At 35.5% G+C, this 18,987-nt stretch overlaps 2 protein-coding genes and 1 long non-coding RNA gene across 3 annotated transcripts; 1 reads left to right on the forward strand and 2 right to left on the reverse strand.

The window, feature by feature from the left end:
- Positions 1 to 102: 102 nt before the first annotated feature.
- Positions 103 to 2,445, reverse strand: LOC113503712. The gene is made up of 3 exons (XR_003401496.1): positions 1,846 to 2,445; positions 1,430 to 1,504; positions 103 to 1,289 (listed from the first exon to the last, which is right to left on the reverse strand). It is a non-coding gene; the product is annotated as an uncharacterized LOC113503712 (long non-coding RNA).
- A 4,950-nt stretch (positions 2,446 to 7,395) lies between these two features.
- Positions 7,396 to 9,588, forward strand: LOC113503832. The gene is made up of 4 exons (XM_026885931.1): positions 7,396 to 7,664; positions 8,075 to 8,257; positions 8,587 to 8,767; positions 9,301 to 9,588. Exons 1-4 carry the CDS (start codon positions 7,578 to 7,580, stop codon positions 9,492 to 9,494), a joined length of 645 nt encoding a protein of 214 aa, XP_026741732.1. The 5' UTR covers positions 7,396 to 7,577; the 3' UTR covers positions 9,495 to 9,588.
- A 2,199-nt stretch (positions 9,589 to 11,787) lies between these two features.
- Positions 11,788 to 17,961, reverse strand: LOC113503836. Its single transcript, XM_026885939.1, has 5 exons — positions 17,407 to 17,961; positions 16,685 to 16,843; positions 15,819 to 16,017; positions 13,266 to 15,207; positions 11,788 to 12,730 (listed from the first exon to the last, which is right to left on the reverse strand). The coding sequence occupies exons 1-4, from the start codon at positions 17,491 to 17,493 to the stop codon at positions 14,996 to 14,998; spliced, it is 657 nt and encodes a 218-aa protein (XP_026741740.1). The 5' UTR covers positions 17,494 to 17,961; the 3' UTR covers positions 11,788 to 12,730; positions 13,266 to 14,995.
- Between the last annotated feature and the right edge of the window lie 1,026 nt (positions 17,962 to 18,987).

The following is an 18,987-nucleotide window of genomic DNA, read 5'->3' on the forward strand; positions in this document are numbered from 1 at the left end:
ATTGCCGCGAGTTAAACGATTTGGAAATTCGTGCCACTGTAGTACAACAAATTGCTATGTCAAAAGCAAAGTTTCAAGGAGTCGCAAATCTATCTTATTCAAGTTAGTATTGCTCGACGGCTCACTACGTCACAATACTTAAAAGTAAAACTCTTGCCATTGTAGAAGCGTGCTAGCAAAGCGAGAAAGAGAGATGCTGCTGTCACAACTGCAACAGTCATGCTTTAAGAAGTCTGAAGTGATAAAGATGAAGATGTGACCATTTTTTTAAAAGAAATCTATGTTCAGGAGGGCTCTCCAAGCTTAAGCACATATAATATTTTGTAATTGGGTGGCATTTAATCAAGGTTACTAAAGAAAACAAGCAGTTACATTTTTGGGGTTTTTATTGATATACTATTTTTATTTATAATAATACATATTAAAAAAAGGTATTAAACTCCTCACGGCGGTCTCAAAAAAATCTCATAAAATAGATAATTCATATAAATACATATTGATATTGTCTCTCCGGATACAATAAGTGAACTTCTTCCGTTTCATGATTAAAGGTCTTCTTATTTTAGTGTCAAGTCCGAGTACGTCATGTCCGGGGTATGTAAGGTCTATTTGGACATCTAGACCTTACATAATCGTCGTTACCCTAGCAATTTGTGGGACATATAAAACGTCCCGTGGGGCATTGTAATGTACTTATGGCAGATTCAACTTTGCCTTTTCTTGAGTATAACTTCCAAGTTTGCCATTTCTTAAGGGGAGATCTTAAAAGTTTAACCTTAAATAGTGGAGATGGAAACACACACTTGATATTATATCTACTTATAAATATTATCCATACCTACCTAAAAGAAACTTTCTTAAGTAGGTAAAGATACTTATATCTACATGTAAAGCTATGCATCAAGATCGCAAAGTAGAAATACAATGTCAATGGCATAGCTTCAAAGGCTTACGCTAAATTTTAACATTACGCCTCAACATCGCCTGTGCATACACGAAATACTTTTTAAATAATAAGTAGCTCGTGTCCACCTCGGCTTCCATAAATTATTTATTGTGTCAACAATAAGTAATTTATGATAACTTCGGCTTCCACAAACTACTTATTACTAATCGTAGTTCGCTGCCGCCCCCCACTAACTCAGTACTCACGAATTACTCAAGTTAGTTAGAGCATGAGTAATTTGTAAGTCCAAGTAACATTAGTATCCTTTAATCTAGCCAATTCTGTCCGGCCATGGGTGGATCTGGTGCTGCATCACCATGGCTGTACGCTGACCGGGAAAGACCTGGTGAACAGGAAAAGAAATTAAGTGTCTCCTATTTAAATTCACTCCTATCTTCTTTGATTTTGTTTTTGATAGTGAATTGATTAATTCAAATGTTAAGCTGGTTAGGTGAAAAATAGAAATTAACGAATATTAATTACCTTGGTCAAAGGTGGCGGCGATCCGCCGCACTCGGAAAGGTGTACTCCAGAGTGTCAGGTGAGGTCGCTCTCCGTCTGGAAATACAAAAACTAATTAACAAATTGCACAAAGAAAATGTATGTTGGGGGTTCAACAAGATTTTGAAAATTCTGAATTATTTTTGCCCTGATCTCAAAACGCCTGTGATAGTATTAAGCACTTTATGTCAAAAACTTTTAATCTAGAAGTACTGGACTAATGGGACCTGACCACACCCTAATCTGATTCTATTACAAATGAATTTTACCAAAATGAATTTTATGACAAAATTATAGATCAAAATCGCAGTCACTGGTATACGCAAGCTACATTAGAATTTACATGCAAATTGGGACATTGGGGGAAGTGGAAATAGCCTAAATGTATTGATACATACCTTGGTATCAGCAGAACGCCAGAGGAGGCACGGCCCCAGCCGTGGCTGTCGTCAGAATGAGGGATGGACGGCGCTGCACCCGGATATAAATAGTCGCGGCCTGAATGCAACGCGCAGGTCTCGATCGATACTTCATTTCACATAGGTGATATTAATAGTACTAGGTACTAAGTACTGTTGCTGACAAAATGTTTGAGAAAAATGAATGATTTATTAGCCACCTGTGGACTACGAAATCTTAGTAATCCTTTTCAAGATGCTTTAATCCATGAGGGATTAAAGCATCTTGAAGGGAATAGAAAGAGTTTGCGTTAAACATCCCGCTTGCTCATTGTCATGTTGAAACCTACAATTTAGTTCATGAAACCTGTATAATTAATTGCCAGATAGACGTAAGTCCCTATGCTGCCATAAGGAAACAAAATGGGCTTAATGCTAGCACAAAAACCAACTAAGGTGACTCGGAGACTGGATAAGTCACAAAGTTCGAAAATAATTCAATATTTTTTTGAAATGACTTTTGTAGCGGCCTGTACATGGAAGGTTCTAGAACGACTGAAAATTATATACCTCCACTACCACCATCACCCACCCCATCCAGTTTCCTTTGTTTAAAATTTTCCCTCCCAGCAAGGTATATTTGTGTGAGCTGAACAACATGGGAATCAAACTCACCCACACAAACGCACCAGGGGGAATGTTCCAGATTGTAATTATGAGGGATGTTTTGCTACTTGCACTCGGATACAGTTGCCTAATTGAAACGTGCATGCCATAATTAGCATTTCTTTAAAGATGGAAGATTGGCCTTTATCTAGCCATCTTAAATTTTTAGTAAGTAGTGGGCAAAAGGAGGTTTTATTCGACCAAACTTCAGTCAGCCCATTGTGAGTAGGATCCTAAAGTACCGTGTAAACGTTAAGCTTCGGTAATTTCCCTTAATAAATGTGCGCAAATAGTAATGCCAAAATTTGGCTTCTTGTTGGTATATGAGTGAAATAGTGAGTATTGGAAACTAAAATTTTTCTATGAACTAGGATTGAAAATTAAAAGCTTTATTTATTTTAAAACGTATTTCTAACTAAGTAATTTAATCCTTACTTGTGTTACGAGACACCCAGACTGACAAGCATTCGTGCTTCAAATATTTGTGCTACGCGGGTATCGAACCCGCACACAGGTGGTTTTGAGTACTATTTTTTTTTTCTTTTTATTAAAACGACTCCCGCATTAAGGAATTTAATCCTTGTGTCGCGGGGGGTTTCACAAACATACAAATCACATGCGCATTGACACCCAGGCTCAGAACAAGCATTCGCGGATTGCACAAATGCTTGTCCTACACGGGGATCGAACCCGCGACACGACGCGCGCAGTGGGTTCAAATGGTAGCACGTACATCATTTTACTACGTCATCATATGAGTACGTCAGAATTACTGTAAAAGCTTATTAAATCAACGCTGAGGGTTTTGAATCGGGGGATAGTTAGTTCCCCGTTATCATTCGAGAAGATTCGTCTGAATGCAACGCGCATGTCGCGATCAATATTTGATTTATGACTGTAGCTAGTACTGATGTACAGGTCTAGAAAGCCTGTAGCGAGCCACCGCCCACCACACCCTATTCGAAACGTCAAAGGTGTATATTTCAATACTTCAAAACGAAAACTGGAACATTTTTAACTCGTGCCGGATTGTCTTACAGGCTTGCAACAGGATTTTATTCAGAATCATGACCTAGCATCATTTCGCTTTGTCTTATTCTTGGAAATAAAAATGAAATAACAGGTTCTAGAACCTAAACCTTCTCCTTTGATTTAAAAGTTAATGTGCAATGTATGAGCCTTGAATTTTCAAGTGTGCTGGTGTCCTGGACATGTCTATTGTTTTCCTTCACCTTTGTTAGCAAGAGAAAATTACTTTCTACAACATTAATTTTAGGGATTCGACCTTTACGTTGGCTTTCCTACTTCAAACCACTATACTACTATTTTTAGCGCAATGGTACGGTCCTTAAATGAAACTATGTTCACTATCCTACAACCCTTACAAGTAACTTTCACCCTCTACATGTGAATGATTCTTTGGTCACTTGGGACCACAAGATTTGGCACGTCGCCAGTCTAACTCCACAAGTGGTTTAGCAGGGGTTCCTTAGACAGTTTTCACTTTAAACTTAGACGCTAGTCTTTTGAAAGCGAAAACGTACCACGTCATGTTTAGAATTTGTGATATGTTGGATGGTAGGATGTTGAAATATCCCAATATTTGCCAATCATTTGGCTATCCGGTCTATTACACACAAGATACTAGCAGTAAAGAGATGTAAAACACTGAAACTTGGTATCATCCATGATCCACAAGTGTTTTTAGATTTTTAGGAGAAAACTTAACTGTTTGCTTTCAATAAGGGTCATGCAACGCGCATGTTGAAATTGATATTTGATTTATGACAATAGCTAGTCAGCTAAAGGGGTTTTCGTCATTTCATTTCTCGTCATTTATGTTTCCATTTCAATATGACAATATCTTGATCTACTCTGATGTTTCTCGAATTTTAAAATGGTTGATAGTCGGTTTATTGTGAGCCTATGCAACGCGCCGATTCCAATTAAAATTTGAGTTAAGTATGAATTTCAAGTTAATTACGGAAATGGGAGCCCGCGACCAAGTACCAAGAAACTACCAATGTAGATAATATATCTAGAGCGGCTGTTGGTAGCCACACCCCTTATGAAGTAAGTCGTTTTTCTTTAATTTGTAAGTCTACCTAAAATGCAAAAAAAGCAATATTTTCAATCCTTGACAGGTCCTTTTTCTTTCTTTTTATCTGTACCTGTCCCATTTCGTTTAGTTATAATATATAATTTGTAACAACACGATATAGTCAGACACTAATGTAGAAATTAAGGCTTACACAAAATCTGTAGGGTATGGGCCTTCGACGTCGGTTCAAAATCACGGGATTTGGCACGATGCCAGTCTAGCGCCACAAGTACTTTCAGTTTCTCAAACATTTTTCCATTCACAAACTTAACCTAGACCTAAAATTGAAAGATGTTGCTTGATTCTTAAACTTCGTAAGGGATACCGGACATGGTAATGTATAAGTTATCCTCAAAGTAAAATCCAGGAAAATCAACTAAACCTATTTTGTTCTATTCCAATATCACATTCTCTATCCAATATCATATTAGGTTTTAAACATTTTCCATAGGTACTTGAAAATACGGGAGACTAAATACGTTCTGAACGCATTCGAGAGGAGCCATCTGTATGCAACGCGCATGTCACAATCGATTCTTGATTTACAACCATAGCTAGTATTCATATTTCATATAGATGTTGAGAGCCTGTAGCCGATCCACCCAACCCACCCACCACCCTTTGGAAGCGTTTTATAAATACTTTTATTTTGCCAGCACTAATTAATTCAACGAATGCGCCGCGAGTCACGAGAACTTTAGTGTTAAAATATTCTGATATCTCTTTAAAATTCGACACATTATATGTGATATTTGGGGACTTTCTTCGCCGTTTCTTCTCTCACAGCAAAAGAAAGCACTTGGGAAGCGGTGAAGGGTGGGCGAAACTGGGGGCTGTCGAATGTAACCTGACCTTCAAAAAGTGCTACTTAGGGGCCTAATTTGAATAAATGATTTTTGATTCTAAGTTAGTATGTCGAACTTGCATTGAAAAGTGCATCTTGGCAATGCACGAACACCAATTTTAACATAATTCCTTCCAGCTTTTAGATTCACATCATCTCATTCTCTGTAATCAAATCTTACAAGTAACATTCGAGCTGAATTTTTATTCGTATATGACTATTGCGTGCCATTTGTGGTATACACGGACGAGAACGGTTATTTTTCAGGCACAGGAGGTATTTAAAATAAGACGTTGTGAATTGATTATCTAGAAGCTTCAGTGACATGCACGAGAGAGAATTACCAGTATTTATTATATATTGCATTAGTACCAGAGTATTTATAACCATTTTTTATATCATAAACACTTCATAAAGAAAGGAAATGTATGTTCATTTAGCTTTAACATTCAACAAGTAAATAGATGTAGTGACAGTACCACTCGTTCCACATAATCTATGCAGTGAATTCTAAAAATCAAATGTCGTGCAGAATATACAGAATAAGCTTTGAAACAACTAGTTTTCAGGTATATAGGGTGGGTGGTTGGTTGCAAGTGGGAAGCACCACCCACCACCCATCCGCGACCCACCCTCTCCCGTGTCCTGTTGCAGAGCTCAGGCTCCGATCGATAATTACTGAAGTACCTATCCGGTAATAGCCATCGAGAGAGCTGAAATAATTACTGCATTATTGAAATGCCAATGTAGATTAAAGCTACTGAGTGCTTGTTGTTACTTGTTATTAGTTACATATGTAATTATACAAACATCAATTTTACATTTAACGTCATCATCATCAGCTCATTATAAAGGCGAAAGTTTGTGAGTGTGTGTGTATGTTTGTTACTTCTTCACGTCAAAACGGCTGAACTGAATTTAGCTTCTGCGGACAAGTTCCACCAGAACGCACTAAGACGTAGTATAAGGAAGCTTACTAACTTAATGTAAGCTATATATACTATTGCATAAATATCTATGTTAGTCTGTAAGGTATATGTCTATGGGCCTTAGTAGCCTGATAATAAAATGATTTATTATTATTATTATATTATTATTATTAATGAAATTTGGTGAGGTGTTAGCGGACACCCTGATTAACACATAGGCCGTTTTACTAAGAGAAAAGTCCTATTCCCATGGGAATATGAAAATTAATTGGGGAACTTTCGAAGTAAGCACTTGGTGTTAGATGGTAAGCACTTGGTGTTGGATTGTAAGTACTTGGTGTTGGATGGTAAGTACTTGGTGTTCGATGGTAAGTACTTGGTGTTGGATGGTAAGTACTTGGTGTTGGATGGTAAGTACTTGGTGTTCGATGGTAAGTACTTGGTGTTGGTGTGTACCAGCAGAGCAGGTAGCACTATTAAATGAGGGTGTAGTACAGTATAGCAGGTAGTAGTAGTACATGAGGTGGTATCATTCTTCATTTCACTATCTATTTCATTGTTAGATAGTTTATTCATTGAGGAGGATATAAAATCTATAATCACACCATAATTAGTAGGAGCCGAGCAGTGATGAAAAATCTTACAAATATGGACAGAAGTTGCGTGGACTCTAAAAACTAATCCGATTTCAGAAATCCTAACATAAATCTTCTATCCAAGCGGACGAAGTCGCGGGTAACAGCTAGTTACCTGCGAACGCGTAACGAGTGTAGAAGTGTTTAATAAAAAATAGTAAAAATTTTGTATGCTAACATTTTTTTTTATCAAAACTTATTAGAAAAAACCGGGGTAAAGTCCGTCCAGGATATGCAAAATGACATCAACACTATGGGATCTGAAAGTCAAAGATAAAGAATACCCGCTGAATACCCGCTCTCACGATAAACAAGCGCGTAATAACACTTATCACTTAGTTTTAAAGGTTAAATGTAATATGAATTTATAAAACTATAAACTACTGCTGCAGTACTTAACGAACGTTTAACGAGAGCAGAAGTGTTTAATTGAAAAAAAAAATATTAAAAAAAAATACGTTTAAATATTCTCCTAAGCAGGTTTTTGGACTTTGCAAGACTTAAAGACTTTTGAAATTTTTAACGGTTTTTTTTGGAGTAATAGGATATTGAACATCATGCATTCAGAGCTCCCAGTTTTTAAAAGATGCTGCTGTTGTTTTCCACTTCGTTATGGTTTGCTAGTATGGGGATACATCAAATTGGTACGTATTGCCTAAATTATATTTAGAGTTTGGAATAATAGTGTTTATTTGTTGAGCTGATTATGCTATCGGCAGGATGTTTTGCGCATTTATAGTTATCGGTCACAGAAATTAATTGGAGATCATATTTACTTTGTTTTTTATTTGGTATACTAAACAACTACTGACTATATCAATTTTATATTTTAGTCCTCATAATCTTATTTGGGTCAAAAATGCGTCGATAACCTTCTAGCCCTAAATTTTGACTGTAGAAAGATCTCTCGTGTTTGCTCTTACTCGGTATACAGAATGTTCTAGAAAGCTTAAACAAATCCCGAAGACTGCCCGGAATCTTACCCCTAACCTGTTGAATAATGAACAAACACTTTCTTTTCAGACCCTTTTACATATTTCTTCCATCTTTTCAGGCAATTGCTGCCCTCTTAATAGTGTCGATTGCAATGGTAATTAGGTCCTTAACGATGGCATATCATGTTTACGGACTACATGAAAGAGTGTTCACATTCAGACTGACTGTGTTTATCATTTTCTTGTTCCTGGTCACGTTGGATTTCGCGTTAAGCACCGTTTTCATCGTTGGAGGACATAAGGTATGTTTTTGTTTAATTCTCAGCTCATATTTTAATGAATTTGCAAGTGTGGTATGGGGTGTATTTAGATGACATTTTTCAAGCTGGATCAGACCCAATCAATTAGGATGAATTATTTCATGGTTTACAAACGTTTTTTTTTTTTATTATAATGTATCATAATTATTCTGCTACATTGTTAATTCGGGAAACAACACCGAATCAACTTTTTTAAACACAACTTAATGAGGTTGTCTAAATTAGGTAACGAGCTTATTAGCGGTCTAATTTTTTAAACTAACGCCATCGAAGGAGGCTTTATATTTTACCCAATGTTCTTTTGTTTCCAGAAAAATCTGAAACTGCTAACTGTGTACTATTACTACAGTATCGGTGTATGGATCCTGAGCATTTTGTTCTCATTATTCATAATCAGTACTTACTTCATCTACAGAGGGCCATACCGAAGTACATCGTTTTATGCGGTGGCAGACAATATCTTGGAGTGTTCGAGTCATTTTGTTAGTATGGGTAGGTATTCATTCATTTTCTTCTTCTTTATTAAGTTCAATAACAGTCAACTGTTCACACCCCGGTTATGTGCTTTGGTGATGTTGAATAATTCAAAAAATTGGAGTTGCAATATATGAGCCCTTTTTTTTGTTAAGGCGGGGGGAATCCTCATCCCCACTCCGTCGGGGGAGGAAATGGGTAGTGTTTGACTCTGACTGGCTAAACCTGAACCACTGTGCTACGTCATTCGCGTTTTTGTGTCGGTGTATGGCAATACGATGCAATCCTTCATAAACCGCAATATATAAGCCTTCGAAGGACAAACGCCTTTTTGATACACGACTCTTTCTTTTGAGTCAGGGTGTCTTTGTGGATGTGACTTAAATGTTTGTGAACCCGCGATACAGAATTAAACGCCTAAGAGCGGGATTCTTTCTTTTCTATTATTTGTTTTTATTGAACACGTTGTGAATCATTTTTCTTTTCCTTTTTTTACGTACATTGCTGTATTTTAAGGTATTTTTTATTAATCCGAATTCAATCTTTTCCAGTATCACAAGGCTACTTCTTACTTCTACTTAGGAGTGAAATGCTGAAGCTAAAAAGCAATTGCGAATTCAGATTCGTCAACAATGCAGCTCAGTCTGAATGCAAGATGAATTGCAGTAAAGGAAAAGATACTTTGGGCGAGAATAACGGTGTGGGATGCACAGCAGAGTGCCACAGAGTCATCAGCGACGTATAATTTAAAAAAAGTTTATTATATCTTTTGATTAAGGAAAATTCTCCGGTACAGGGGGTCTATTATCAACTAATTAAGCGTGTGTTTAGCATTTCGAGAGAGAGAAGAAAAAATGTCAAGAAAAGATAGTAGAGAAGTTATATTTCTCCAAACGCTAATATGGATTTATTTAGGGTTTAATATATTAATGTATTGGTTATCCCCAATGTATGGAAGTGAAAAGTCATAATCACGTTTATCGAAAGGGAATGTCATATTCGTGTGTGTTTTCAGTCTATTCTAATGCGATGGACGACTGGGCTTAATAATCCTTTGAGAGGTGGTGATAGGCCCCCAATTCATACTTTAATGGTTTTTGCCGTTCTTATTTTAGTTCTTTAATATGATATTGATGTAAGATTCTTTGTGATTTGATTTTTGTTTTCATATGTAAGATAATACTAAAATTGATGAGAGAATCGTATGGTCAAACTGTAGGCAACGTAGAGTATTTTTATTACACATTTTATAAAGAAGATATCTTGTTTTTCTTCATTTAGCAAGTCTCAGAATGATTTGAAAAGTAAACATCCGATATTTCAGACAATTTTAAGTCGTGATACCAACGATTTGAACCTAAATTATTTGAGGTTTTAAGCTTTCATACTAAAAAAAATGTATGAAATAATGTTCACAAAGTAACAGTATTTGCCTATTGCCTACATTTATAACCAAAGGTCAATTTTATTGTTCGCCTACTGATAATACCCAACTTCCTCTATAGTCACCACCATGCGTGATAACGGTGTTTATATGAAACTAGAATATTATTGGGAACTGACAGGATTTCCCGGCGTCAGTCAGATTAAGTATCTTCCTGCATTTTCATAGGCTAAAGCGATTATATCTATAGCCGAGTGGTTGAGGTCACCACGCCAAACCCAATGCGCGCGACGTGTTGCGGGTTCGATTCCCGCGTAGGATAAGCATTTGTGTGATCCACGAATGTTTGTTCTGAGGCTGGGTGTCTTGTGCATGTGATTTGTATGTCTGTGAAACCCCCCGCGACACAAGCATTATAGTCCTTACTGCAGGAGTCGTTGTTTTTTTTTAATGCTTATCGGCTGGAGTTTGTGGTAACTCTACTTCCTGAGGAAGGTCAAGAGTGTTTAGCTATGACTCATTGATTTATTTCGTAAATACAATATTTGTGTCAAATAATGGTCCTAAACTACCACCTGTAACTACATTATGGAAGCAATAAAGAATTGAGTTTTGAGTAAAACTTTCGGACAACGCCATCTAGCCAAGTTGCTTAGTTTATTAAGCAACTTATGTTATGAGTATGAGACAGTTTATAAACACACTTTTATATTTCTAAATACACACATATTAGAGATAAATTACACCCATTGTCACGCCCATCCCGCAAATTTGTCCTGGCTGGGAATCGAACCCACGACCTCCGGTTCAGCAGTCAGGGTTTCTGACTACTAAACGAATAGTGTTTTAGACTAAATGCGTATTTACTTATCGGCTATCATTGACTTTTTTTGCATGTTATTAATTTTAAAGTTATTACAAAAGTTGAGGGAAAATGGTGGGGAAAAATGGCTTCCAAGTACTGGACTTTGAAATCGCCAACCCGCAGTAAGCTAGCGCGGTGACTGCTTCAGCGGTGAGTGCTTCAACCTTCCCTATGTGGGAGGAGGTCTGTGCCCAGCAGTGGGACGTACCTATGTAAGCTGACATTATGAACAGTCCATATCGTTCTTCTAATGTATGGATTAAGCTGCACAAGTCACATTTTACACTAATAAAGTCGGTTAAATGTTTGAAACAGATAAAATTCAAAACAATTTCATAAAGGAGTATTTTACTGAACAATATACTAAGACATACCTACATTAATATGAACATAAAGCTTTTAATTTTGAATAGCACTGGCGGTGTCAAAACTTAACGAAAATATTGGATTCTTGTTAAAAAAAAATCCCACGATTTTATACACTCACATTTCTTGTTTGTTTGTCGTTCCGGTTGAATTTTTGTCACTAAATTTTGAGGCCCTTCCCGATTAGCTGAAATTTTTAGGGTAGCTTCCGATGACAATGCAATTTACAAGTATAAAAACGGCTGGACCGATTATGATAAAATTTGAATATGTACATTGAAAAACGTGGGTTTTGGTGATTTTTTAAAATCTATTAATTTTATTAAATCAGTCCTTCTCTTAGAAAAACACAGTAGACAATTATTTTTCTTAAACTGTCTTCCAGGATGAATGAGTAAATATTCTAAAATAAAAAAAACGATAAAATTTGAAAATACTTTATTCAAAGCTTTCGATTATGATGATTGTAATCATATACATTAAAAGGAGGTTGTATACTGTTTTCGGAGTATCCAGCAACTTCTGGCCGACGAGGAGACCTAGAGCCTACGTTCGATAACTCGACGTCAGTATTAGGTTTTAAATTTTCTATTTCATTGTTGACCAGTAGAAGGACGTATGAGTTCATATCTGTAATTGAAATAAGAATTCTGTATTTATATTATCCAAAAGAGGAATTGTTTAATCGTTACCTTTTTAATTGTTTCCCGAAAGAGGATTTTCATAACTCAGTATGATTTTGGTTTGGGCTTTTGATCCGTGATATATTTTTTTGGTGCCAACTTTGACCCAAGAAAATTTCATCAAGCTCAGTAGTTTTGAGCCACTAACTTAAGTCAGCACTTGGTGGAAAATATGATATTATCTTTGGTCCTTCATATTATTCTTTACTTAAAAGCCTACTTTAAAATTCTGTTTATTATATTTATTGCAACCATAAGCAATAAATGTGGATTACAGTTATTTATAAAGAGGAAAAATAGGCTTGTAAGACGACAATAGAATGAAATTGTTGGCACCTGGAAACAAACGCGTAGTGAGGTAGTAATCTTACCTAACCTAACCTAACTACACGTGATTTCTGCCAAATGTCAAAACTTCAATACAGGAATAGGCGAGAACCCACAAGTAAAGAACAATTTATCAGTTGTCATGATGAATACGTACAAACTTGTAAAAATAAAATCGCCACGGGAAACGCGTTCGTCCAAATGGTGAAATAGTTTAAAACGATTTTCTCGTTTTTCTGGTGATATTGATACAGCCAATAGCTTGTATATAGACCGATGGCCAAGTTATATAATACGAACAGGATAAATATTGCTATGAAACCCAGGTGGTATAGTTTCAAGATCTGCAGGTTTTCCTGAAACAAAGAAATGTTGGCATATAAATACCAATAGTAGACACAAAATGCTCAGATTAACAGCATAGCTTTGACAAAGGAAATTGTGCCTGTAACATGAATGTTTGTGAAACCCCCCGCGACACAAGGATCCAATTCCTTAATGCAGGAGTCGTTTTAAAAAATAGTTCGACTGAGTTCGACCTGATGTTTTTTATGTATCTTTCACCAAAATTTGCTAAATCCGAGTAGTGGTCGTCGCCACACCAAATATACTGTGTGTGACGTGTCGCAGGTTCGATGCCCGCATGGTCTAAGTATTTGTGTGATTCACGAATTCTTGTCTTGAGTGTTCTTATGACTTGAATGTTTGTGCAACCCTACGTGATACAAGGATTACACATTATTCAATTAATTGTTAAAATTATAGTAGTAGTAGTTATTAAAATTATTATTTTGTCTGGTAGAAATAATTCAAATTTCCAATATAGTTTATTGTAGTTATAACTTAAAAAAAAAACTTCTGTGAATAACTAAATAGCAAAGGTTTACTTACGGTATGTGCTCCAGCGATGAGCAGAACCATGACAACTAGTTCAGTTAAAATCAGTAGAATGTACACCATATTCCTAATGTTGGTTAGAGCATGGTCACTGATCGCAATAAATCCAGAGAAGCTTACGATGAACAGATTTATTAAATTGAAGATCTGAAAATGATGAGCAAAATGATTAGCCTTAAATATTGACTTGAATGTTTAAAGAAGTATAGTGTAGTTGCAACAGTATCAAAAAATGGACCCTCACAGACCATTTTTTAGGGTCTACGCAATGTGCTGCATTGTCACACTGGCGCTGACGTGATGATACACCCTCAGGTATCAGGACTTACATGTAAAGTATGGTCTAAAATAAGACTAAGTTATACATGAGATAACTTGTTCCGAGACAAACCAGACTCTCCAAGGAATAAATTGTAAAGGCTGTTCAACAAAAGGTGTTTGAAGTGATTTAGTAAATTGCAATGTTAAAGTAAAACATACCAGAATTGTATATCCCCATACAAATAATACGTATCGCTGTGGTAAACAATAACACAATTTATTCGTTTGAAAGTATTTTAAACACATCTTGACGGTAACTTATTGCGATCAATTATTTAACAATCTTCGTAATATAAGTGGTCTAATTTTGCTTGTTCACAATGTTATAAAGACAAACAAAAAAAAATTTAAAAATTAAATATACAAAACACAATTGTTCCCAACGACAGTCACCAGGATACTGGAAAGACTATAAAGTTATTGTGAAGTTAAGCCTAAATCGTGTAAATTATAATATTTTGCTTGTTTTATCAGAGGATTGACTGATCGGTATTTTCGTAGGATGTTCCAGATAACAATTGTCAGATGTACCTAGAACTACGCTATGACTCAGGAGCGGATAAAACCAGTGGAAAAATCATCAACTTTCAATTTTGTTTTTTTTTTTTTTTTAAACACGCTCTCTTGTTTTTTGGATGGGGGTCATGAAATCACTCCTTCCGCTTTGGATTGAGCGTGTGGGTTCGCGGTAGTTGTATATCTGGACGTTGTCTATAAAGAAATTCTGTAACGAATCAGTCTCACATAGTTTGAAGGCGGAACGGGTTGCTAGTTATAGATAAATTACACCTAGATACAGAACAAATGATCGTAAGTATTACAAACATATTTTTCCTGTGGACATCGACCTCCGGTCTAGTAGCCCGAGCGTCAAACCCCTAGAGCAACTGCGCCGTCACATTAGCAGTTTAACAATCCAATCAAAATCAACATATTGAAAATATACACTAACTTGTTCTATACTTGTATAAATTGTACTCGCAAAACAATTTAACATTTTTATGTGATCATATTTTTAATGTAGTCTTTGAAGTAGTAGTAGAATGTGATTTTGAAATAATTTATTTTACCTTGAAACCTTGGAATTAAGGGAAATGAAACAAAAACATTAAATTTTGCAAAAATATTATTGAAGTCACGATACCTGGGTACAAACGGGGAGCACATTGAAAAACTAATGTCTTACATTAAAAAAACTGCTGAAATAAAATTTATTTTCCAAACTTGAGATTCCCATAATTATAATAATTTAATTTTGCCCCGTAAACCGTCCAATGTTCAGAAATAATGTGTTTATATTCATACCAATTTTTTCTCTAGTCACCCCGACTTTCGGTACCTGAAGCTTAACATTTATTTATACAACTCTGCTAAACAATAGTCTATCTATAGTCTAAAGTTAATCAGTTTCGTTCAATCAAGTCATTTTTAACTTCTTCTTCGCTCTCTATTCCTACTTCTCCCTTCTTAGTTCCTTCTCCGCCGTTCTCCACTCCTTCCTCGAGCTGCATCATACAGTCACTCTCAGCTGCGTTGTTCACGAATCTGAATTGACAGTTGCTGCTGAGTTTCTTTATTTCGCTTCTTACTAATAGCAGGATATATCCTTGTATAACTGAAAAATAATATTAAATAGGCTTTTAAGGGTTAAACATATTAGAAGAATTTATATGATGGTCCTATTACTTATATTTATTTAATAATCTGTAACGATTTCAAGTATAACACAAAAAAGGAATGTTATTTTTGTCAAAATGAAAAAGACTTCAAAAATGTGAGGTTTTCGTATCTACAAAATTCTTGTGATTATTTTACTTTCGATGAGAAATAGCTTCTATTTGCTCCCGAAATAAAAATTCTTACTGTTAAGAAAAGTCCAATAAATTTTTGAATCACTAGAATTTTGAGAATTGCGGGTTATTTTTTAAGAACCACTCACGAATTTAATGTTTGTGTCGCGAGATTTTCACGAACATACAAATCTTGTGCGCAAAGACACAGAAAAAGCATTCGTGGATGACACAAATGCTCGTCCTACGCGGGATCGAACCGACGACACTACGCGCTCAGTGGTTTTGGTGTGGTGACCTCAACCTATCAGCTATCCCTGCAGTTAAAACGAGTTCACAATGAACCATTACGATAATTTTTGTGTTCAACATAACTAAGAAGTTCTTTATCCAAAAGTGGAACAGTTTCGTAATATAATAACAGTAGCATACTCACGTATGATTCCAGTAAGCATTATAAGGTTGGTAAGAAGTTTCCAAGAAGTTGAATAAGGACTAAAATGACCCAAACCGTACTTGTTCAAAATATGGTAAATATACATGAAGAATATTGCTATCGCGATGACCAACAGGCAAAAAATGATGAACTCCCCGAAACTAAAATAAAAGTAGATTTTCAACAGCAACACGTTTTTCTGAAAAGGGAAGTTTATTATTAGCAAGGTATCAATCGAACACTAGTGATTATAGTGATATAGTCACTTCTATTCTAGTAAGACGGTACACTACACTGAACTAGTTTCGACATTGCCATCAGCCCTTTATTTTTGGTACAGCTAAAAAAAAACAAAGAGTTGATCAACGTATTTTTTACTAGCTATTGCCTACGAGCCCTCACACTTCAAATCGGAAATTATCCCACGGGAACATAAAATCGGGCTCAAAACTATCCTACCTGTTAATCCTGGTTATAAACTACATTTGTGCCAAGTATCGTCAACATCATCAGCCTAACAGCAATCATAAAATGTTTTTTTTTTTTATAATAACTATCGTGAGACTGATTCATTATTAAATGATGTAACGGTTTACTCACGCGTATTTATCGGGATAGCCCGACGCGGCGGGATCGCGAGTCGAACTGTTCGACTCGCGATCCAACCGCGTCTGCTCATGATTAAGGACTCCGGTTGGGTCCGAAACTAGTCGGGCTACGCCGATAAATACGCGTGAGTAAACCGTTACATCATTTAATAATCAGAAAATGTATAACTGATAATTTTCAAATCTTCCCAATTTTCCTCCTATTGTCAAGATTGAAGTTACCAACTGAGAAATATATTGAAATCGTTATACACAAACCTTATGAGCTCCAATAATAAAAATTATGTTGATTACAAAATCAATTGAATCCAAAGCGATAGTGATGCATGTTACGATAAACCGGAAGCTTGTATATTCTTTTTCCGTAGCTAGTTGTATCGTTTCTACGTTCGAATAAAAGGACGCGATTATTTGAATCTGAAAAGGATAATTAGTATTAGTCTAAGTTAAAATCAACGAGATGTGGAAATGGAATATTGTACAAAAATCTTTAGAACATGAAAATTCTGTTCGGGGGTAGATCCTCACGTAGGACAAGCGCTTGGATCTGGTCTTTCTACATGTGACTTTAATGATTGTGGAACCTGTGCATTTCATGGTGCGGGCGTCAAATAAAAAAAAAATTCTTGCAGGAGCAGGAGAGAGGTTCACACACGTAAAAGGTTAGTTAATCCCCAATTCCGCTTCCGCAAATGGCCTTTGGATTAAATTTGACACTATACGTATTCTCCTCAGCATTTTTCAGCACAATAATTTTAAATTCAGTACGGAGCAAAACACTCACGGTCAATACAAAGAATTTCCAATTAAGTATTGTGTATACAATACGAAGTTTCATTTCAATCCAATTTCCAATGATTCATCGGCAATTGTAAATAGCAGAGTCAAAGTTCACTCCATCACGATAATCAGAAAGAAAAAACTGTATGGAGCAGCAGACATACAAACACTCATTTATTTTATAGATTAAATGTACTTACAAATCGAAAATATCCCCAAAACACCAAGCCATATCGTAGAGGCACACAACAGATGCATCGCTTAAACTCAGGTAATTCGACACGCATTTTAACAATTCAGAAATTCTTGAAATATCCTTCTTCTTCCACTTCTTTTTCAGTATTGTTAATGACTCCTTATAAATAAACTTATAATATAATCGGAAACATTTATTTCACAGTTAAATTGTATTACTGTTGAAGTGCTATTTTTTTTGTTATATTGACGCCCATACGTCCACAGGGTTGAGATAAAATAGTTTTAAACGCTTTTTCGCACGACTACACTCTTTATATGATAAGTTGACATTGATGAATCATAAACACTATATTATTTACGACGAACATTATGATATTTTGGAATATCCCTAGAGATAAGAAGTTTTAAAAACATCCTCTTACATTTAGGTAGACAAAAGTTTGAGAGTGGAAGCTAATATTGATTATTTAAAAGATGCGACGATGAAGACATATATCTTTTCTTTACTTCTTTACTAATATAAAAAGCTGAAGAGTTTGTTTGTTTGAACTCACTAATCTCAGGAACTACTGGTTCAAATTGAAAAAAATATTTTTGTGTTGAATAGACCATTAATCGTGGAAGGTTTTAGACTATATACCATCACACTGCGACTAATAGGAGCGAAGATACAATGGAAAATGTAGAAAAAACAGGGAAAATTATTCATCTTCGAAGGCTTCCGTTGCATGCGCTGCGAAAACGGTTCAAGATACCTAAAACAAAAGCTTTTCCTTAAAAACTGAACCGATTAAAAAAATTACTATCAAAATAAAAAAAGATCATAACATATCTTCTTCCCACGCGGACGAAGTCGCGGGCAACAGCTAGTGTATTATAAGCTTACCTGGCTAACGTTGTTTTGCCATATAAGTTATTTGTAAAGGGGTGAATTCCAACAGGTCCAATAAAATCTTCATTTCCGTGGATTTTTTAATCTTCAACTTTAGAACAAGACAAAATAGTGTGTTCTCAAGTTTTTGTTCAGTTATGCAGTTTTGCTTAATATCTAGCAGATAGCTTAAAAAACTAACGAGATATACAAGATTGAAAATTCCGTGCCACGGCGATGAAACATGCATTCACGGCAATGAAACATGCGTCCATGGCAATGAAATGTTATAATAGTGTACAAGAATATTTCAATGATAGAGTTAATAATTAAAATAGAAATAAATGAATAAATAAATACTATTAATTTATACTATTAGAAGTAAAATTAAAATACATACCTATAAATTTACACTTAATATTTAGATTTTCAATAAAAATAAAAATACACATGAACAATATAGTTTTTTTTCTTAATCATGCAGTGGCGATGAAAACATAAGACACGGAAATGAAACACGTGGCCACGGCAATGAAACGAAACTATTTTACAGGGCACGGCAATGATTTTTTTTTTCATTTCCGTGTATTTTTCTTCATTACCATAGCAAATTTAGAAACCACGGCAATGAGAGCACGGTCATGAAAATCAATTAATATACATCAATTTACTAAAAAACTGTCAATAATACACAGTAATGAACACTTTACAA

Source organism: Trichoplusia ni, chromosome 20 (genome assembly GCF_003590095.1).
Source record: "Trichoplusia ni isolate ovarian cell line Hi5 chromosome 20, tn1, whole genome shotgun sequence".
NCBI classification, from domain to species: domain Eukaryota; kingdom Metazoa; phylum Arthropoda; class Insecta; order Lepidoptera; family Noctuidae; genus Trichoplusia; species Trichoplusia ni.